Below are 21,793 nucleotides of genomic sequence, written 5' to 3'. Positions count from 1 at the left end.
CAGAGGTAACAGCTGTTTATATTAAAGTGAAATCAGAGGGGCCACAAGGACAGGAAGTTAGCTCTCAGATGCAAGAATCCTGTTGGGTGAGAGAGAAAAGGGAAAGACTGCTTTTTGTACCGTATGAGGCTGAAATAATGAGATTTTAAACACGAGGGACCCAAGGTGACTTTATATACAAGGTATAAAAGATTGGCATGAGTATTAATTTGAATAGGGAGATGGGAACTCTTTCTCTGAGCTCAGGAAGAAAGAATAAAAACCATGATTAAGGTTGCACAGGAGAGAATAAATACCCTGGTGACCCACATGTAAAACAGACTGTAAACAAGAGAGTGAGATTTGAGGTTAATGGAGGGTCATCTGGCCCAGGCCACCGTGTGTCACAAGGCCGAGTGGGCATTAACAAGCGCTGTCCACCCGGGGGTGAGGGTCAGGGGTGGGAGGGTGGGAGGCGTCGCTGCAGCAGAGTGGCCTGGGCCTCAGCAGGACAGAACATAAGCTGCTGCTGAAGTGGGGTGGGACAGGGAGCCAGCCCTGGCTTGGGCCTGCAGAGAGAAGGGAGGCAGCAGGAATCAGGCCGCTGGGACAGTGTTTGTCGTACAGGGAGGGCAGCAGCAGACACTAGAGCAGTAGCCTTCGCAGGGCAGGTCCTGAGTTCAGTCCTTCCCATCAGGCTAGAAAATCATGGGATTCTGTGGCTTATAAGCCACATGGCCAGACTGAAGCCAATTAGAGACCCTGCCTGTGGGCCAGGGAGCCAGACTCCTCCCAGCTGGGGAAAGGGCGAGACTCCTTGAGCCTTGCCTGGGCCTGAGTTCTGGGTGTCTGCAGGAAAGTGGAGCAGTGCGTTAGTGTTCAGAAAAGCATCCAGTGAGGTAAGAAGGGCTTGGGGAGCACCGCCTGCCTCAGTCACTTCCGCAAGAATTTCTTGTTGAGAAGGAAAATGAGAAGGTTGACGTTGACCTTGGCCTTGTTGAAGAGTTTCATGACAGCCACACCCTCGTACTGGAGCTGCAGGAGGTCCTAGGAGGGAGGGAAGGGGCAGGGAGGAGAGTTGGAGGGGCTCACCGTGGCCCACAGAGTCTACAAAACACTAACATCTTGGAGCCATCCACAGTCATCCAGTGGCACTGGCCGCCGAAGCGGGCATGGAAACCCCCTTCACGGATGAGGAAACCACGACTAAGAGACAGGTGCAGTGACCTGACCAAATATCAGCTCAAGCAGAGCCAGGGCTTGAAATCATTTAAAAGGCAAAGTAGCAGAGCGGCAAGATTTGGATTTAAAATCACTGCTTTCCTGAACACTGGCCTATGACTTAGGCCAGCTTCTTAACCTTTTAGCCTCAGAGCCTATAAAACAGGCATAATGCTGGAGAGCTTTGGAGAGGATTAAATGAGGTAATGTGTAAAGCCCCTGACATGGGATAGGGCGTCAAGTATTAATCTGCTCTGACACCGCCAGCCCACTCCACTCTCCTGTTGCTTGGCTGTGAGGTCTGTGTCAGGGCACGGGGGAGGCTTGGACTACACAGACCATCACTCTTGTCTTCAGGAACAGACAATGTAGACTGGATAGGGAACAAAGCTGATACCGTCCAAGGCCCAGGGAAGCCAGGCCGGCCTTCCGTCTTCAGGCTAGCACCTAAAGCCCGCCGGGTATCTGGAGGGCTCACGGGAGTGTCCCCTCACCTGGTAGTGGAGCTGAAACCGTTCCATGTCCACACCCAGGAACTTGGCGTTTACTTCAAACCTTCCCGCCTCCTCTCCAGGGGTGATGTCAAAGATCACATTTCTGAAACTATCAAGAATAGGATTCAAAACAGGGGCCACACCTGACTCTTCCACGCAGGGCTGCTCAACCCAGGCAGCACTGTGCACCACCCAGAGCCAGGCTTCCCTTGTGTTGCGCCCCTTCTCTCTTTTCCTCCTTCCGATTCTACTTCTGCTCAGCACACCTCAGCCCTTTGCTCTGGCTGTTTTCTCTTCCAGGATGCTTTCCCAGCATCCTGTGCCTTGGGGTGTCTAGAACTGTGCCAGGCCACGCCCACTGCCCTTCGCTCTCTGTCTGGAGCTGCCTGTCTTCCCCAACGTAACAGCTCCTTCAGGGCAGGGACCACGCTTCTTCCCTCCCACCCAGTGCCCAGCCCAGAGTTCCCCCATCCGCCTCCCAGGTTAGGGCCTGACATTCTGCCCTCCAAAGACACATACTGAGAGGTGGGAAGATCTTCAATTTCCACCAAGACACCCTTCTCCAGGAGCTGGGCAGCCGTGTAGTGGAGAGATACCTGCTTCTTCCCTTTCCCAGAACTCCTGATGAAGAAAAGGCCCAGACAGTTCATTTAACAAACTCTTCAACACCAAAGACACTAATTCTCTTGGTGGCTGGTAGAAGGAAATTAGAGCCTGAGGAAGACTTCTCACTGGTGGAAGACACTAGAGCCCAAGACTTTACGAGGGAGACTCAAAGACAGTGTCGGGAAGGGACCACGCTGTGCTGGGGGAAGATGTCTGTTCCAAAGCTGGTAAACAGTGGGGCAAAGGTCGACATGGGTGAGAGGAGAGGTCACCGGTCACCTTCAGACTGCAGGAAGGGAGCACCTACTTGGAGCTGGGGGCCAGGTGGTCCAGGCAGGCCCGGATGTACTGACTGTAGTAGTCGCCCTGCTCCTCATAAAAGGTGGTCTTAGTGCTCAGGCCCTGGAGCGTGGCCTGGAGCTTCAGCAGCTCTGCTTTCCTCCGTTGCCGGTGCTTGCGCTGGTTGCGGATGTCCTGGGGGTGGGGGGACCAAGGCAGGGGTGAGTCGACCCTTCCTGGCAGGAGAGCCTCAGGGCCTGACTCAGGCCCAAGAACAACTTACTGTGAGGATCTTCAGGACAAGCCGGAAGAGGAAGACTTCAAGGCAGTTTCTCTAGGAGGCGAACAACCTCAAGGACCCCACCCCAAACCCTCAAAGGATGTTTCAGGGCCTCCCTCCTACTGAGCAGTAACAGGATCAAAGCTTGCTTTTTAGTAAAAGAGCATTTTAAGAATACTCCCTTCCCTGACTAATTTTGAGACCTTTCCTTCAAAAGGGCCCTTGGAGGTCGCTTGGCCTTCCCCTGGCTGGTGACAATCTTGGGTGGGCACTTCCCAGGGAGAGGCCTGCCCTTGAAGTGTCAACACTATGAACATGTTTACACACACATACAATCTCTCCCTCCCTCCAGACCATTACCTTGGCCAGTTCGTCCACCAGCCCCTGGTAGCCATCCCTGGCACTGACCAACCCCAGGCCCTCGAGTCGGCGCAGGTTCCGCAGGACACGCCGCTGTTTCTCTGCCAGCGGCAGGAGGGAGTGGGCCGTCAGTGAGCGGTGTCGTCGCAGCGGCTCCGGGGTCTGGGCTTCACAGGCCTGGCGTCGGCACATCAGCCGCTTGTGGGCTGCTTCCTGGGGGACAGAGAGGCTAGAGGGGTCTAGCGGGTGCTGACATGCTGCCCCATCCATGGGTCCCCACACTAGGGGTGGTGAAGAACATCACAGTGTACAACTTCATAGACACTGAAGGGCCCTGTGGGCCAGGACAGAGGACGAGTGGCCCAGGAGACCCAGCAGAAGGACGGCATAAAAAGTCCGGTGGACACTGGCTGCGACTCCCCAACGGTGGAGATTTGTGATGGCTCCAGGGGACCTGGGGGCATCTCCCTCCTTCTGTCTCATGTTTTGGGTCAGGCCTATACTGGCTGTCCCCACCTGTGCTCTGGGAAGACCCTGGCTAAGCCTGTGATCCAGCTGGTCCAGCTTGCCCCTGGCCTCCCACACTTAACCACCTTCTCCTGCCTTCAGGCCCTCAAGCGGCCCATTCCCTATGCTGAGCGCCAGCTCCTTGGTGCTCTTCAAGGGAGTCTGCCCAGTCTGCCTCTCTGCACCCCCGACCCCCCCTCCCACTGACAGCAGGGCTGCAGCAGGACTGGTTTTCCTGCAGGACTCACTCTTGTTTCAGTGGAGAGTAGGGAGGAGCTGCAGTCTTAGGACTCTGCAGCCTGAGGGTCTCTTGGGGTTAAGGGCAGAGGCCTCAGCCCTCCAGAGCTCGCATGACTGGTGAGCAAGGTGTCTGCTTGGAGCCGACTGTGGGCAGGGCCCCAGGAAAGGAGCCAGCCATGCTGGAGTGGGGTGGACGAGACAGGACCTGGCAGCCAGGATGCCACTCACCTCCTCCCTGGAAGCTGAAAGGGATAGGATATCCTGGAGGGAGTCTCCCGAGTGGAACTGCATGATGTCAGCCAGCATCTGCTTGGTGCTGCAGAAGGAGGGGAGCGATGGGGGAAGAGGTGAAGGACGGGGGAGGGTCTGGACTGGGGCTGGCGAGGGAGCTGCCAGTAAGTAGCCCTGCCCTGCATGATGGCTGCCCGGCATGGCTGGAGGTAAGGAAAGAGAGGACGTAACGAGGAGGAAGACCCAGGGGGACCGATGGCCTGTGACACCGAACCACCACGTCTGAACACACTGTACTCTCTTATGCCTCTGTGTCCTCTGCCTACAGCGCCTCCCACAGATGGCCTTCTTTTGGGTCCTTTGGCTGAAGGATGCAGTTCCTCCTCTGTGAAACGCTTTCCCATCCAGGGGCCCCTCTGAGCTCTCAAGCACCCGATGCCTGCCTCCCTCTCGGTGTCCTCTGACATGTGTTGGCCTCTAGCCTGGCCCCGCTGTGAGGCCTTCCGTGGCAAGACAGAGCTGAACACCCAGCTCATTGGTTTATTCAGTGAATGGATGAGTGGAGAGGCCGTCTTGTTGGCAGGGGGGTCAAAGTGGTGACCTGGCTCCTCTCTTGCCTAGATGACCAGCCCAGGCCTGCTGGGGGTCCTGCATCACATTTGCAGACTTGGGGATGAAGAGGTCCACACCCATCTCCTGACCACGGTTCACAAGGCCAGGGGATTGATTAGAACACGAGTTCCTTCACCTCCTGGCTGTGGGACTTCAGGCAAGTCACTTAGCTTGAGTTTCTTTCCTCCACTGGAAGGCAGGGAAACCATCATCTACCTCATTGGTTGTCCCTTACATTAAATGAAGTGTAAGAAAGCATTTGGGGGACCTCCCTGATGGTGCAGTGGCTAAGACTTTGTGCTCCCAATGCAGGGGGACCAGGTTCAATCCCTGGTCGGGGAACTAGATCTCGCACGCCACAGCTAAAGATCCCACATGCCACGAAGATTTTGCATGGTGCAGCTAAGATCTGGCACAGCCAGATAAATAAACAAACAATAAAAAAAGCAAGCACTTGGTAGACAGCACAACAACACGCAAATAACCATGCTGCCAATGTCCCAACTAGTCCTTTGCCTTCGGCCACAACGCGGAGCCAAAAGCTGAGGCCGCCAGAAGGAAAACAGCTGAGGCCGCAGGAAGGGGAAGGCCAGTTAGGCTTGGGGGAGAACTTCTGGAGGGTAAGAGAGTCTGGGAGGAAGGTGGGATGGCCACTCCAGAGCAGCCAGCTTGCTGGCCCGGGGAGTCCTAGGGGGCCAAGGCTGTGCTCCCACCTCAGGAGCAGGCTCTGGCTGTTGGTGTCATCAGCGTCTGTCTCCAGTCCTTCAAACTTGTTGGTGAGAGTCAGGGACACTTCTAGCTTGCTCAGATCCACGTTCCCATCCATAGCTACATTCTCCCCTGAGGCAGGTGAGGAAGGAGAGAGATTAGCACACGCACAGATGGGGCCATGGTGAACATGCTGCTCCACGTGCCCCTCTGCCTCTTCCCACTCTGTCCCTCTGACCACCCTGTACCCTCAGGCCCTGAGCACCAACAGAAGGGCTGTCACCCGCATAGCTAACCCTCGTGTCTTTGCGGCTGTGCCTCTCTAGGCCAGGAGCTCTTCCTGGCTTTCTTCTATCTGTCCCCCGCCCTGCCCTGCCCTTCTGCCTCTGGAAGCCAACTTCCTTCCATTTCACAGCTCTTGAAATCTACCCTCAACAGAGATGCATTTTGGGACCCAAAACAGGCCATTATCCCTCTGTCCTATCTCATGTGATTTAACATCACATTTATATGATGGTACAGGGTTCCATCAGTCTGTGTCCATCTCAGGACCAGAGGGAAAGAGGGAGTGTGTAGCCAGCCTCCTGGCACATGTCCCAGACTGAACAAAAACTCGAGAGGGCACGTTCCAAGGCCCTGCTCACCTGCCGACCCGCCCCTCCTGCAGGCCCCACCGCCCGCCCCAGTGTCAAGGAGGGCACGCACCGATGAGGTCAGGGACAGTGGGCAGCTCCCCAAGGTCCTCCAGGAGCTCGTGCAGGGGGTCTCGGTGATCAGGGGCGATCCAGTCCTGGTGTTCCAGCAACAGCTGCAGGATGGGGGGAGTAAAGGAGACACAGAGTTTGAGCCACGCCTTCCTTCCAGGGCCAGCCCACCCACCCATTGCCCCAACCTTGCACAGGCCCTCACCCTGTGCGTGTTGACGAGCTCCCCCATGGTGATGTACACCATGGGTTTGGCCACAGCCACCATGTCCGAGTACTCATCCATTGCAAAACGCTCCTCTGGCTCCAGCACCTGGCAGGCTCGGCAGATGAACCTCCTAGCTCCAGAGGGAAAGCATGTAAGGGTGGGGTGGTCCAGCACGCCCCTCACGTTCTGTGTCCATCAGCCTTTCTCCCGCCTTGCCGGGGACTGCTCAGCCAACTCTGCCTCTCTGCCCCCGTCCGCTGCCTCACCTCTGCCAGTGGCCCCCTCAAACCAGCTTCCCTCTATAGCCCTCTCTCCTCTTCACTGGGAGTCCCTCCAACAATCTATCCTCCAGCCCACTAACGATCCTCCCCGCCTCCCTCCCTCACGGATTTGAGAAAGTAAGTTGTGCGTGAAAGGAAGTGGTCTGTGAAAAGAAGATGGGAAGAGGAGGAGAAAAAGGAAACAGAGAGGAACAGGAAGCCGGGGCCAAGACCTGAACTTGAGGTGCGTCTCTTCCAGATAGTCATTCAAGACGCGCAGGTGCTGGCTCTCCCTGGAGAAGGCCTTGCCGGCCGCAGCGTGCTGCAGGACCTGAGCCACAGCCCCCAGGGCGTGGCGCTGGGGGGCCGCCAGCGCGCCACCTGCTGCCAGGGCCACGATGTCGAAGGCGTCGGGGGCCACCACAGCCGGGTTCAGGAAGCGGTAGTATAGGAGGTTCCCCACCACCTGCGGGCAGAGGAGACTGTCGTAGAAGCGCCTGTGGCCCACCTCCATAGCCCCAGCCCCGTTCTCTCAGCTCAGCTGATTGGAAGGAGCCCCTGGGTCAATCCCATCCTTGTATAGAAAACAGACCCAGAGCAGAGCAGCAACTTGCTCAGGTCACGCAGCAAACGTTAGCCATAGCTGGGACTAGAACCCGCCCTGACAAGCCCAGGGTTGTGTACTGGGAACTGCTGTCCTGGATGCCTTCCCACCTGCCACCTGAGCCCTGCTGGTGAGCCAGGCTTGACTGACGGGGTGGAGAATATTCGCCTTCTTGGCTTTTTATAGCATAGGTGTTTTTTTTTGGTGCTTTGGTCTCATTCTGGGGGTTCACAGCCACCATCAGGGCAAAGCAGAGCTCTCAGGGTGGGGATGGGCGACAACACTTGCCTTATGGATCTCGCTCTCTGTGGCGTCGGGGAACTTCTCTGCCAGAGTTGTCTTCAGGACCTTGGCCACGTATCGCATCCCGTACCTGGGGCCAGGCAATAGGTGCACTATGGCCCTACCCCCATCCCAGCGCGAGGGCCTGAGTGCCCGCCTCTCCTTCCCTGGGCATAGCCACACCAGAACTGACCCTCCACTTCCCACAGCCAGCTCCCTGCGGCTTCCTCCAAACATCTCTGGGCCTTGTCCCTCCCTCATGCCCTTGTGTCAGCACCCAGGACCAGGGCCCAGCCAGCTCTCCTGGAGCCTCCAGCCTGTCTCCAGAGCCTCTTCTTTGGCCCCCTTTAGTCTCTCCTGGGGACACCCCAGATCCCAGTGTCCATCCTGCCTTCCCCACAGAAGCACCTTGAGCCTGTATGTTAGGTGTCTGACACCTACAGCCAGAACCCCATCCCAGGACAGCCCGGGAGGCTCTGTTATCACAGAGCATCTGTGCGGGCCTGGTCTGGGCTAGAGGCAGGCCCAGGAGGACAATGAACTGGAGTAGAAGCATCTGGTCCTGAATCCACCACTAACCAGAGATGTCAGCTCAGGCTATTGCACTCCCCTTACAAGTTTGTTTCCTGGTCTGGAAAATGGGACTGCTCATTCTTGCCCTCTCTATCTCCTAGGGCTTCTGTGAGGATCAAGTAAAATTATTTTTGTGAAAGTAATGGTAGAGTGCAATTCAAACGGCCTCCCTGGTGGCTCAGATGGTAAAGAATCTGCCTGCAAGGTGGGAGACCTGGGTTTGATCCCTGGGACCTTATTATTATTATTCCTATTATGGATGTGCCACCTAAAAATTTAATTAAATACTTTAAAAAGCTATTGCCTCCTCCTGGGGTACCAGGGAGAGAAGTTCACAGCTCACTGTGTGCTTTCCTTTATCAGTCCTAGGACAATCTTTTCTGAATCCTAACTGTAAATCCTTAATCCAGTCTTCCAGGTCTGGGGAGCAGGGACATGAGCTCTGTGGGCTCCCCTCTCCCGCATCCCCACCTTGCCCCGGGCACCACTGAGCACCAGGAAGGCTGGTTGGATGAGTGAAGATCTAGAGGAGACCCACCTTGTCAATATTTTCAATCATTTGCTTTTCAGAAAATAATTATTGACTAAATTTTAAGAAAGGAAAAGACTTTTATAATGTGCTTTACTGGTGTGAAGTTTTCTTATTTTTGACTTTATAGACTGAAGAATTTTATATTTTCCACCACTTACATTCAGACAATCATATGTCCCCATAATCACTTGAGGTAACTTTCTCTGGCCCAGGGATGTCTTGACTGCCCACTAGATCCGTGTGTGCTATAATCCCGCACAAGTCTCTAGCAGGGGCTTCACACCTTCTCCACCCACCTCTTGGAAGCCCGTGAGCACCCCCAGCCCAGTTTCCCTTCCTTCCTGCCACCCTTCAGGACTGCTCTGCTCTCCCCACCATGCCCGAGCCCTCCGGAGATCCATGCCTAGGCTGTTGCACATACGGAATTTGGTCCACAGATGACATGATGGCTGCAAGAAACTTATCAGTCACGGTGAGGAGGTTGCGGAGGGAGATGTCCAGCCGTCTTTGGACTTCAGGGTGGCTCAAAGCCTGCTCTGGGGTGACATCATAGGGGAGGTGGCTGTGGGCAGAGAGAGACAAACTATCAGCCAGAAACCCCTCCCAAGGCCTCCCCTCCCTGAGGCTCCACCCCTTAAACTTATCTCACTACAAGATCTCATACATACATGCTGAGGGCAGCCCAGGGTTTAGGCCAGAATAAGAGAAAGGACTCAGAGAGGACTAGAGTGATGTGGGTGGAAGAAGAGATGAAGCACCTATGGGGAGGTGGAAGAGTGTAGGAGGAAATAGAGGGCCTGGGGTCTGTGGAAAGATCCCAGGGGGAACCAGAGGAGACCAGGGCTGCCCTGCAAGTCTCTGGTAGTTGTGGGGATGCTGAAGGCTGGGCCAGGGCCTTGCCGTCCCCCCACCTGGATGCCTGTGCGCCATCCAGAGAAGCCACTAGCACTGCCTACTCTCCTCTGTGGCTCCATCTCCCTAGTACCTATGCACCTCAGTTAATGCCTCCAATCTAGAAGGCCAATGTATTTCTTCCACTACCTCATTTGCCTATTCATCTATAAATCTGAATATTCAGCTATATGCCTATCAATAAGGAGTCCGATCCCAACTCCCAGTATATCTGACAAATCATTTGCAAGCACTGACACAGCAATTATACACATTTGCATATTCATCTGGGCTCACTCTATGTTAAGCGCACCAGGTCCGGTGTCATTTACATCAGTTCCATGTTAATTACCAGAGGGGGTCTAAAAGGCTACCTTATTTCATCCTATAGGGCTGGTGTCATATTTACATAAATCAGCAAGCTCATTTATATGCCACCTTCAAAGCGCACTCAAGCTTCCCCAGTGAGGCCCAAGACCAAGCTGATCAAAGAGAGCTCTCCCTCTGCCCATCTGCCCACCTGCGCTGCCCTGTCTGGGCCTCAGTCTGGTTGATCCAGCTCTTGTAGAGGTGGACAGGGTCTGTGTGGACACTGAGCATCTTGTCCTCCAGCACGTCCTGGATCACCTTGCCCAGGATCTCCCGGAGGGCACTCTGCCCCCGTCCGTTCCGATAGAATCTCACCACCAGCCTCACCACAGTCGGGTTGCCTGTCACCATATCCTGGGGCTGCTCCACCTTTGACCTGTGGATTAGGAGGTTATTGAAGCTGGTCTCCTGCCTTGGTATAGAAGAGCTGCTTTTCCTTTTGAGATTTTCTTTAAAGCCTGTGCTGGCATCCCTCCTCTTAAGGACAGTCCTGCTAGGTCTGTCTCAGCTGTGATGTTAACATGTCAGCACATGTCCTCCCCCCAGGCTGTCCCAAGAGATGCCCTGCCTCCCTGGGAGGCAGAAAAAAGAGGTCTTCTGAGTCCATTTCTACCTTCAAACCTCAATAAATTGTCACCTTGTGAAGGAGCCAACAGTGGCATTTTTTAACCCCTTCTCTTCCCATTCTTTTTGCTTCTGGAAAACCTACTTGATCTCCTCCTGGAGTGCTGCCTTGAACAGCTGGAGCAAGAGATAGGCCTCTCGGCTGTTGGAGGCATAGTTGTACAGACTGAAAATCACTGACTCCATGAATTTGGTGGTTTTGTTCTGAGGCATCTGAAAGATCAGCTTGGCCAGGTAGCTGGGTTGAGTCTGAAAGCAATGGGGAGATAGGAATGGCTGATAATGTACCTCAAGGACTAGTGATCAGATAAAGAAAGGCTTTGCTGACTGGAACTAGGAATAGAGAGCACTGCTATACTTTCTCAAGGGTCCTAGGAACATTCCAGACAAATGAAAGGAGGCAGTCTCTTTCCCTGGGTACAAGATGTTAGGATGGCAGGAAAGGACTCCTGGTACGCAGGTGAGGGCTTAGACATGAAGGCCTCAGGTCCCAGGCCCTCAGGAGAGAATAGAGATGTCTCCTCCCAAAGCCCTCTGCTCACCTGGAGCAGGTAGAAGAGGTGTTGGTAAGCTTCTAGCTTCTGCCGTTTCTCTTTGCTCAGAGACTTTAATCCCTTCTGCTTATCCAGAACCATCATATCCGACAGCTGTTCCTTATTCTTCTTGGTCAGCTTCTTGCAGTGGGAGACCACTTCCTGCCGGGACAGGAGAGCAGGTGATACAACCCATCCAGGCCAGCACAGAGCACAGAACATATGGTCTAGAGTCAGTGCTTTGAAGAGCCTGGGCTTTCTGCTGTGCAAGGTATTCAAGCCATGAGCCAGGGGGAGACAAATGGTTCTAGGATGAGGAAGGGCCTCCTGCTGTCCTGAGACTCCACCTGGCACCTCTGCTCTCACCAGGTGAGTCTCCAAAGAGAGCTGGGTTGCGGGACTGAGGCGCCAGGTCTGTCCATTTCTGCTCTGACTTCTCATTAGCCTGTTGTACAGAGTTGAGGTGGAGATACTGCTGCATCACTTCTGCCTCATCACAGCATATATGTATGGTAACTGACAGGTTAAGGAGCTCTCATATCTATTTTCACATCTGCCCTGGTGAGCACTCTCATTATTCCCACTTTACTAATGAGGAAACAGACTGAGAAGTTAAACAACCAGCCTCCAGTTGGTTGTTTAACCTCCATCACTAGGAGTCAGCAGAGCCGGGCATTACAGTTTTATGTCCAGTGCTCTTTCCATTATGTCATGTGCCCCCAACAAATGACTAGAAGGGCAGAGGACTGCTGGAACAAGGAACTGAACCAGATGATAAAATCTAGATATTTAGAAAATATCTGATTAGCAACCAGAGAATGGCCAGCATCACCTCTCCAGAGGCCACTAGCTAGATTTCGGGTGGGCCCCTCACCTGCAGGGTAATTCGATTCTTCACCAGCAGGCCAATCTTAATATCCATGAGATTGAGGTCCTGTTCCAGCTGCTGATTGGACCGGATCTTCCTGACCACCTCCTCCTGGAGCTTCAGCAGCTCTGCCTCAGCCAAGAAGTCCTCCTGGCTTTGATTCAAGAGGTGGACAAATCTGCGTACCACACTGAGTGGGGGGTGGGGTGTGTGGACTGGCAGGAAGAGATGAGGTGCCAGGATTAGACATGTCCTCACCAGACACCTCCTCGCCGCCCTCTTCCCCAGTAACCCCACCCTCAGTGTCCATGTTGCTTGAAGCCAGCAGGTACCCAACTCCAGTTCTTTTCTAATGGTTCTGCCTGCAGCTGGAGGGCAGTGGGCAGCCTCCCAGCCAGTCCTGTCTCTGAACTCCTTGTCTTATAACCAGGGATGACACAAAAGCTGCTTTCCTCTGCCTGTGTTCCCCCTAACCTGGGCCTATCTCAGTGTCATCCCGCCCTAAAGTCAGAGCCCTAGCAGCTTCTGATGATCCCCTAGGGCCCCCCCATTCTGATTCATTCCCACCTCGTGCCAGGTCGACTTACTCATCCTTCATCCCGAGTCTACTTCCACCTAACAGCCTCCACGCGGCCCTGCCTGACCCTCATACAACAATGGGTTTTATAATATAGGGAGATCAGAGCTAGATGGATTCTCCTTGAATCTCTTTTGGAATGAGCATTTGAGCAAAGAAGAGTCTCAGGGCTGAGCTACAGGGAATAACAAGAAATATCCTGAATATTTATTGGAAGGACTGATGCTGAAGCTGAAATTCCAATACTTTGGCCCCCTGATGAAAAGAACTGACTCATTGGAAAAGATTCTGATGCTGGGAAAGACTGAAGGCAGGAGGAGAAGAGGATGACAGAGGATGAGATAGTTGGATGGCGTCACCAACTCAATGGACATGAGTTTGGGTAAACTCTGGGAGTTGGTGATGGACTGGGAGGCCTGGCGTGCTGCAGTCCATGGGAGTCGCAAAGAATTGGACATGACTGAGCGGCTGAACTGAACTGACTGAACTGAAGACATATAATTTTCACTATGGAACAGAAACTGCTCTAAGTGCTTTACATACTTTATACACTGTAACTTACTGATGAGATCACTCAGGCACAGAGAAAGTAAGTAACTTGCCCTAGGCTACACAGCTAGTAAGAAATAAAAGGGTCAGTTATGGAAGATGAACAAAACTAGGCCTGGTCCTTAAAGGCTATTCAGTAAAGGAAGCAGACAATTAAACAACTCACTACAGTATGGTTTAGTGCTCTGAGAGGGGCAAGCATGGGGGCCTTTGGGGAAGTAAAAGTGTGCCACCAAAGGCCGTGTCTGGAGCATGGAGTGGAGGGTGCAGGTGGGGGGGGTGGACAGGGCGGGGGCTAGTGAGGCCAGAGCTGCAGGAGAGGCTGGGTCGGAGAGTTTCAGAAGCTGCACTTAGGAGGCTGGACTTTATCCCCAGGGCGGTGAGGCATCCTGACATGTTTTAAGAAGGAGAGTGATAAGATCACAAGGTTTAATAAACTAATTTGGCTACTGCACAATTAGAGGACAGATCTTTGAGGAGTGAAGAGTCATGGAACCAAAGACAACTGATGGCATCTTGGATTCAACAAGATCCAGCACTTAACTCATTTGATCCTCACAACAACTCGACCTGATCCTTATCTCCATTTTATAAGTGAGAAGGTGGAGGCAATAAAGAAATTCAGCAACTTGCCTAGGGCCACATGGCTAGTAAGTGGCAGTTCCCTACGTGGAGTGGGACTAATGAAGTTGGGAGACACACCAGGGAAAAAACAAATTCTTCCAGAAAAAAACTATAAACTAAGGAAGAAAAAGAAGATAAAGGATGCCCCAGGGCACTGGTGTTAATGTAACAGCAAGAAAGAAAACAGAAATGGCCAAGCTGGGGAGAGGTAAGGAGGGAAAAGCAGCTAGTTGCCCAGAAGCAAATGGGCTGAGTTTCTCTGGTCAGAGAGGGGCAGGGGCACCCCTGCCACAGGACAGGGTAGGAAGAGGGACTGAAGAGGTGAAGGAGACGATTCCTGGACACTGTACTCAACCTTGAAGCCCAGAAGCGTGGTCTCGGGCCCAGGAAGGAAAGGGGCCCACCTCTTCAGGAAACCCAGGGCTGGGCCAACCTGGAGATGGACCACTAGTCCACTTCACCAAAAGGAGGCAGACTTCCAAGGCTGGGTTTCTGGGCTTTAACACAGGAATCAAGAGGGCTCTGAAGGACCTCTGTAAGCCTTTAGGGAGATGTTCAACTATTGGGAAACATGGGGCAGGAAGATGGAACCCCCTCAAGTTCCCCAGGACCGCAGAAAGGACTCCAGGTCTGCCTTCCTGTGGGTTGGGCCACTAATGGGGTTAGAGTCATGGGTCAGGGAAGAGGGCAAAGAGGGGGAAGGCTGGAACTGTAGGGAAAAGAGCCTTTCCTTCCCTTTTTCCTTCCCTTTCCCCTTCTCTCTCTCTCTCTCTTTTTTTTTTTTTTTGCTTTTTTAACTTGTGTCATAGTAAGAGGAAGAAAATCAAAGCCTGGTACAGACAGTAGCTGGTTTGAGGGACTTTTCCTGTGATGAGGTTATCTGTTGCTGGGGTGGGGCGGGGGGCTTTTGTCACCAGCCCTGTCCCACATTCCTGCACTAGTACCTTCCCCTAACCTGCTGTGTGGCTCCAGGAGGGATACCTAGACCTGCCTGACTCTCAGGGGACTCCTATCATTCCCACCAAACTGGCGGATTGGCAAAGGCAGGAGCACACCTCCTCACTCCTCAGCCCACTTTGGGTCCTATGGTGCATGCTCAAGGTTGTAGGCATTAGCTGTTGGTGAGAGAAAGGCTCAGGAAGGTCAGACCACTTCTCCAAGGCCCCTGTTTACGGGGTGGTATGGCTTTCTGCCTCGTTCACTGTTGAAAGCCAGGAAGCTCACAAGGACAGTCACTTGCACAGACAGAGGAGGGAAACCAGGCACTTTACCTAACATCCTGTAGTCATCCCGGGCTTTTCTGGCTCGGAAAAATGCCTGGATCTTCACAATGGAGTTAACCTGTCATGAATGCAGATGGAAAAAGGACTGTTGGTGGCCCCTGCCCTGGTCTCATGTATAAAGGTGGGGTATGGGGACAAGGGAAGCAGAATGACACTCACATTCTTCTGGAAGTAGCCCAGACGCTTCCGGTATCGCCTCCGAGCTGCCCACATCCGGGCCCAAGCCTGGATCTGGGGGCAGAGACAGACTGACTCAGAGCTCCAGGCTCAGGGCCCACCCTTAGACCCAGGCCAATTCAGCCCTCTCCAGAGGTCATGGGAGGTGAGAAGACTACAAATGGCTTTCAGAGGGTCCTTTAAGAGAGCCAGAAACCCACCCAAATCATGGGAGCTACCTTGATTACGGCATTTGTGTTCGCTTTTAAATACTGCAACCGTTTCAGGTAAATCTTGCGCTGTCTGTAACCACGCCAATGAGCCTGCAGATCAGAAGGGGGAGAAAGATGACCCCAGCTGGTCCCGATGGCCCTGAAAAGCTTGTGGGAAAAGCTTCGTTCTGGACTCTCCAGAAAAGGGTGGTGGGGAGGCAGGAAAGGAGAGTGGAGAGGCAAATTTGGCTCTGTCCTCAAAGAACTGCCAACTTCATGGGGAAGACAAAACATCTGCATGTAGCCACTCAGGCCCTCTGCCACACTCCCTGGACCCAGCAAACACATACTCACGCACACAAACTCTGACGCATGCACTATGCAATCAAACATACATTTATAACCAACACCTCCTCACAGAAACAAGAGTTAAGACACAAGCTTAAAAGATATTAGTAAAGCATACACTTACCGACTTCACCACAGCATGTACCATATCCCCTACAACATACTCATCCACCCATAAAACCACTACCCAGGACTTCCCTGGTAGTCCAGTAGTTAAGAATTTGCCTTGGAATGCAGGGAATGTGGGTTTGATCCCTGGTCAGGCAACTAACATCTCACATGCCATGGAGCAACTAAGCCTTCGTGCTACAACTGGAGAGTCTGTGATCCGCAATGAAAGACCTTGCGTGACACAGCGAAGATCCTGCGTGCTGCAATTAAGATCCAATGTAGCCAAACAGATACATATTAAAAAAAAAACTACCCACACACCATCACACAATCCAAAGTCTGGAGACGTGCATGGTGCAATGGCTGGAAGGTGTGTGCAGGCACAGAGCTGTGTGCCCACCATCTCTGCCAACGGCCCTCTGGGCAGCGGGTCATTTATGTTCTCATAACTCACACTTCTCTTTACAACTCTACCACTTAGCTCTGAACCTCAGCTCTGAGCAAATCTTCCCTCCAAGGTCCCTAGTAATTCAGCTGTCAGGCTGATGGCCTTTCCTCGCTGACTAGTCTGCTGCAAAGGTGTCTAAATGACCCTCTCCTTAATAATCACACCCGCTTTGGTCTCTAAGACACAAATCCCATGACTCCCTTCTGTTTTGGTGTCCTTCCTGTGGGCCTTTCCCCCTTCACCCCAAGCTTGTGTGAATTTTCCTAAAACACTACTTGGATCATGCTTCTCATAGCCCCAGTTTCCAGGACATCTCAACCATCTGATCCCACACTCCTGTCTGACTGTCTACTGGTTCCTACATCCTTAAGAAGTCTAGCCACCTCAGACATTTCACTTTCTTTCAAACATGCTTTATGATCTGCTGCCCCGAACCTTTGTCTTTCTATGCCCTTACCCCAGCCCTATCTCTACCTACTGATACCTGTCTTTTAGGGCACATATTAAACTTCTCCTGGGCACTCAGACCCTGGAGGACACTCTGCCGCTGAAGATGTCATGGTTTAGTGTGTTAAGTGCATTGACTTTCAGGGACTTCCCTGGTGGTCCCGTGGTTAAGACTCTGTGCTTCCAGTGCAGGGGGTATGTGTTCAATCTCTGGTCGAGGAACAAAGATCCCAGATGCCACATGGCACAGCCAAAACATTTTTTAAAAGAGCACCCCCTTTCAGCCAACTGCTCTTCCAGCCTTTCCTAAAGCCAACTCTCCTGGGCAGGCTTTCCACCTAAGACTCACACCGTCCTTCTGTTGGGAAAGATATAAAACAGGCAGCTTGGTCCCATGGTACCAGCTGTCTATTTTGGAGCCTAGAGGCCAGGGAGCCCCAAGTCTATGTCCCTTCTCAGCACCCCTTCCCCTCCCACTCCAGGTACTGCCTGACACACTGTTAGTTGTTATAGGAAAAGGCGGAGGGGTCTCCTCTCTGCTTTTACCACCCACCCATCCCCACATGGCTTCTCCTTCAAGAGAGAAAGCCTCTCAGTCTGGATTGGTGAGAATTTTGACCCTGACTGGAGTCCTGGCCAGGGTTAGAGCTCTCAGGATACCCAAGCTGCTTCGTTTCTGACTCTCACTCTCCCTAGCTGGAGGGCAGGTGGCCTGGGGTTCCGACCCCCTCTCCCTTCTCTGCCTCCCAGACCCAGGCCAGAGTCAGCACAGCTCTAGGATGGGTGGTGAACTCACTTTCTGACTCTGTCCCCTCTCCCACTGTTGGTGTGGCTTCTCTGCTCCTTAGCTGGTGTGAAATTCCAGGCTGTGTTCAGGAGGATTGATTGAGACACTAAATGCTGATGGCTAAGGTTCTGAGTTCTGGGATCAATGCCCCCAAATTTAACATCTCATAACGGCTTTCACCAATAGAGCATGTCCCCACACTAAGTGCTACATGTAATTTTCCTGCTTTACCCTCACAACCAGCATGAGGCAAGCACCATATGAATAAGGAAACCGAGGGCTGGCAAGGGCTCGGTAGGCGCCCATAAGTAACAGGACCAAAACGCAAACTGCAGCCTCAGGACCTAAAGCCTGCACGCTCAGTGACCACGTATTCCATATCACCATCGAGGGCATTTGCCCGTCTCTGTGCCTCTGGCTCCCTCAGGGTTCTCTGCTATTATTTGTGTGTCCCCACTATCACAACATCTAACACCCACTGTATTCCAGTTCCTGCAATGGAAGACACGTGAGCACGCATCTGTGTCTCACACACCATCTCTCACCCTTGCCCAGTGCCAAGTGGTATCCTTTGCAGATACTGGGCATTTGGAGGTGTTCATTAAATAAAGTCTCTTTACACTGCCCACCTTGCCATGAGACCCTCCAGAGCATGTCTGCCTGAGGAGGCCTCTGTTTGCTCAGCTCCCACTGTTCCTGGCTTGGAAAGCACCTCAGCCCAACGCCTCGTGCCTGAGTGACTTATGGGTCGGTCTCAGAGGCCACACTGAACCACCCAAAGGGTGGAAGAATAAAAATGGAAAGGGCTGGCTGGAGAGAAAGGTAGAAGTTCTTTCCCCAAGGGATTCCATCCCTTTTCTGTTTAACAATCACCACTACCACCTCTTCACTACTCCTTTCTAGTCCTCCTGGTGTCTAAACCCTGATGTCATGCTAAATCTTGTTCCGCTCTCTCTGTGGGGAAGCTAAAAAGCAGCTCTCATACCCTCTGGATGGTGATGATGAGGACAACAGTAACTAGCATTTGCCTGTGTTCTTGCCTATCTGCCAGGTACTGTTTAAATGTACTTTAGATATCACCTCATAACACCCTAAAGAGGGGTGCTACAACTTTCAGATGACTAGTTTTCAGATGAGGAAACTGGGAGAGAGTGAGTAATTAGTTAACATGGTGGAGAGGGGATTCAAACCCAAGGAGTCTGGGCTCCAGCATCCATCCCTTACTACTACTGCACAGAGGCCAAAAGATCTCCCCAACTCCACTCAGCAAAGAAGCAGCAGGAGGAACCTCTGAACTTCAGGGAAGCCCAGCTGTGCCACCTCAGAAGGGCAGAGTCCGCTACCTGGATCTTGACAACTGCTGGAAGCCAGGTCCTCAGAAAGTGGGAATGTTTCGCAAACTTCTGCCGGACCAGGAAGCCGCGGAGGCGGGCCTGGAGCCGGATGATGAAGCCCACGTTGGCCTTCCAGAGCTGCTGGCGGTCATGGGCAGTGGTGACCTTGGTGACAGCTGACTGCAGAAGTGGAAGAAGAGAGGGCCTGTGGTGTCCTGGTGGGTGGGAGCCTCTCCCACAGGAAACCTCCCAACCACGAGCCCCCTCTCTCACAGGGGCTCCACCAACCTGGATCTCCTTCCAAGTTAGGTGGGAGGTGTTGAGGTGGCAGCCAGGGGGTCGCTCCCAGGTCCCCTGGAAGGTCTGCAGGTGAAAGTAGTAGGCAGTGCCATCCTTCATGGCATGTTGAACCCAGAGTGCTGTATCTCCTAAGCAGAAGCCAAATAGGCAAAGAAGGCTCAGAGGTGGTGAGAGGTAGCTGGGGCCGGCCAAGAAGGGGAGAGGCAAGGTGAGGCCACTACCTGGGCGCTGCTTCTTTGCCATGGCATCTTCCAGGAGCCGCTGGTAGCCATCGGCACAGTCGGGAACCACTCCTCGGAGGCCCACGGAAGGGTTCCTTAATACCCGTTCTGTCTGGGCTGCCTTGCCCTCCTTGATGGCTTGATTGATGGCAGCCACACCAAGAGCCACTAACAAGGGTATAGAGAGGAAGTGGTCGACTTTTCCTTGAGCCCCTTCCACAGGCTCTGTCCTGTCTATTGTGAAGGAATCCAGAGAAGGAGGACTCAAAATCACGCTGTGTGATGGAAGGGACAAGGACATCCCAGGATGGACAGATGAAAAGAAGCAGCATGCAGCTGTGCTTAAAGGGAAAGGTAGCAGTCAAGGAAGGCTTCCTGGAAGAAAGCAGTGTAGGGCTGGGCTGTTGTTTAGTCACTAGTCATGTCTGACTCTTTTGCAACCCCATGGACTGTAGCCTATCCAGCTCCTCTGTCTATGGAATTTCCAAGGTAAGAATACTAGAGTGGGTTGCCATTTCCTCCTCCAGGGGATTTTCCCAACCCAGGGATCAGACCTGTGTCCCCTGTACTGACAGGCGGATTCTTTACCACTGAGCCACCAGGGAACGCAGGGCTGGACTAGGGCTTGGTAAAAGGAAGGCTTGTACAGAAGTTCTGGGGCAAGACATGGTCAGAGACACCACAGGACAATTTCACAGGAGGAGAATAAAGTCCAAGAAGTGGGGGGAACTGATGTAGCCCTTGCCTTCCAGTCACTAACAGACATACAGATGGATTCCAGACACTGAGAACTAACATCATCAGCATCCCACACAAGAAGGCCAGTGTCTGTGCTGACTCGGCCTTTACTTTTCCTCAAATCCAACCCCTCTTTGCCAACTTCAAGACTAAACATTCTCTAACCAGAGCTAACTGTTGAAACCCAAACTCAAGCTATCAGTAGAAAATGGGATGAGTTTTTGGCCCCCACCTGTTTCACATGCTCACGCTGCAGGAGGAAAGCACACACAGGAAGGCATAGAAGGAGGCAGTGGGTGGACCAGGGGCTCTCGACTCCAGAGGATTTCCTGGCCAGCTGACTGCTAGGAAATCCATCCTATGGTCAAAGCAGCAGCCCTCCTGTTCTCTTTCTGGCCTGCCTCCCCAAATCAGTTGAAATGGAGAAGGAGGTGACTGGGGAGGCTACCTGACTGTCTAGGCTCCCACAGAGCCCACATCTCCTCACCTCCCCCAAACCCTCTCCCCTCCAGTACTGCCCCCCACCTCCACCCCGGCCCGTTTACTTCTCTGAGCTGCATCTGTATCCTGGTTGGCTCTAACCACTTCCTGGCGGATCTCTTCCAGCCACAGCACAGCTTCAGGATCCCCTGTCACCTGATAAATTGAGAACAATGGGATATGATGAGAGCTCAGGCTGGTCTCCCCAGGTTCCCAAGCCCAGGTGCCCAGGGGAGCCAAACTGCAGGCTGACTTGGGGAGCCACAGGGATAAGCAGTCTCTGTGCCCCTCTGCCAACCCTGCATGGGCACAGCCATGTGGCTCCCTTGGATTGCTGCCAGGCTCACAGGGTTCTTCCCCACCCTGCTTTCAGGCCATGTGTCAACTCGGCTGGGCCGTAGCACCCCAGAACCCTCTGAAACCTTCAGCATCCACCACGCTCTCAATAGTTCCCTTTCCTGCCCTTGTGCCTCAGCCATGTCCAGGGAGAGCCCACGTCGGAGGGTGACGGGCTCTCCCCACTCCTCCTCCCTGTTCCCTTATGCCTCAACGCACAGCTTCTCAGGCCAGTGCTGACCCTGACCTCCACCTTCCCCTTCCTCCCCAGGCTTCTCTGCCCACAGGTCAAGGTAGCCTGTGCGCACCTCGCTGTCAGGCTTGTTCCCTCCCTAGATTTACCCAACCCCAACCCCAGAATCCGCTCCCTCCCCACTCTCCTCATTCATAGAGGAACTTTCTGAACTAACATTTTATTGAGCCCTGGTGTTCCAGGCAGTGTTCTAAAGCACTTATGAACTAACATTTGTAAAGCACATAAGACAATATTTGGCACAGGGTGAGAACTCGATCAACATTAGCTGGTGTCCCTGCCTTATTATTTCACTTAAACCTTGTATCTCTGAGGTAAGTTTATGATTATAACAAGCTTGTAGGTGAGGAAACTGAGGCCCAGAGATGGTGAGTAACATGTGCAGGGTCAGATGCCAGGATCCAAACTCAGCTAGTGTGGCTCAGGACTAGTAGCCCTCAGCCACTCTCTATGCTGCCACCGACTCTGGGCATTACAGGCTCAAAACCCTGCCACATCCGTCAGCTCACTTGGTTTCTACCCCCATTCCAGTGGGGAGATAGGACCAGGGCATGTAGTGTTTTACATAGTGTATAAGGAGAGCTCAGGGACGTTAGGGATTTGCTGTAAGTCACATGGCCACTG

At 53.1% G+C, this 21,793-nt stretch overlaps 1 protein-coding gene across 1 annotated transcript in view; it reads right to left on the bottom strand.

Annotated features, from left to right (window-relative positions):
- Positions 1 to 21,793, bottom strand: part of IQGAP3 (IQ motif containing GTPase activating protein 3) — a 39,387-nt gene continuing 17,594 nt past the window's right edge. Inside the window, exons 16-38 of the mRNA XM_070784780.1 lie at positions 20,646 to 20,736; positions 19,363 to 19,530; positions 19,130 to 19,269; positions 18,851 to 19,021; positions 15,394 to 15,477; positions 15,158 to 15,229; positions 14,987 to 15,056; positions 11,972 to 12,180; positions 11,107 to 11,259; positions 10,650 to 10,813; positions 10,092 to 10,316; positions 9,102 to 9,242; positions 7,582 to 7,666; positions 6,923 to 7,155; positions 6,427 to 6,559; positions 6,223 to 6,325; positions 5,523 to 5,649; positions 4,195 to 4,282; positions 3,220 to 3,432; positions 2,608 to 2,774; positions 2,214 to 2,315; positions 1,695 to 1,803; positions 1 to 1,026 (exon numbers count right to left, since the gene is read on the bottom strand). Coding sequence (XP_070640881.1) covers positions 913 to 1,026; positions 1,695 to 1,803; positions 2,214 to 2,315; positions 2,608 to 2,774; positions 3,220 to 3,432; positions 4,195 to 4,282; positions 5,523 to 5,649; positions 6,223 to 6,325; positions 6,427 to 6,559; positions 6,923 to 7,155; positions 7,582 to 7,666; positions 9,102 to 9,242; positions 10,092 to 10,316; positions 10,650 to 10,813; positions 11,107 to 11,259; positions 11,972 to 12,180; positions 14,987 to 15,056; positions 15,158 to 15,229; positions 15,394 to 15,477; positions 18,851 to 19,021; positions 19,130 to 19,269; positions 19,363 to 19,530; positions 20,646 to 20,736 — 3,162 coding nt within the window. The 3' untranslated portion in view covers positions 1 to 912. The remainder of the gene's footprint in view (positions 1,027 to 1,694; positions 1,804 to 2,213; positions 2,316 to 2,607; positions 2,775 to 3,219; positions 3,433 to 4,194; positions 4,283 to 5,522; positions 5,650 to 6,222; positions 6,326 to 6,426; positions 6,560 to 6,922; positions 7,156 to 7,581; positions 7,667 to 9,101; positions 9,243 to 10,091; positions 10,317 to 10,649; positions 10,814 to 11,106; positions 11,260 to 11,971; positions 12,181 to 14,986; positions 15,057 to 15,157; positions 15,230 to 15,393; positions 15,478 to 18,850; positions 19,022 to 19,129; positions 19,270 to 19,362; positions 19,531 to 20,645; positions 20,737 to 21,793) is intronic.

Source organism: Bos indicus, chromosome 3, assembly GCF_029378745.1.
Source record: "Bos indicus isolate NIAB-ARS_2022 breed Sahiwal x Tharparkar chromosome 3, NIAB-ARS_B.indTharparkar_mat_pri_1.0, whole genome shotgun sequence".
Taxonomy (NCBI): Eukaryota; Metazoa; Chordata; class Mammalia; order Artiodactyla; family Bovidae; genus Bos; species Bos indicus.
This window is presented reverse-complemented; position numbering and strand designations above follow the sequence as displayed.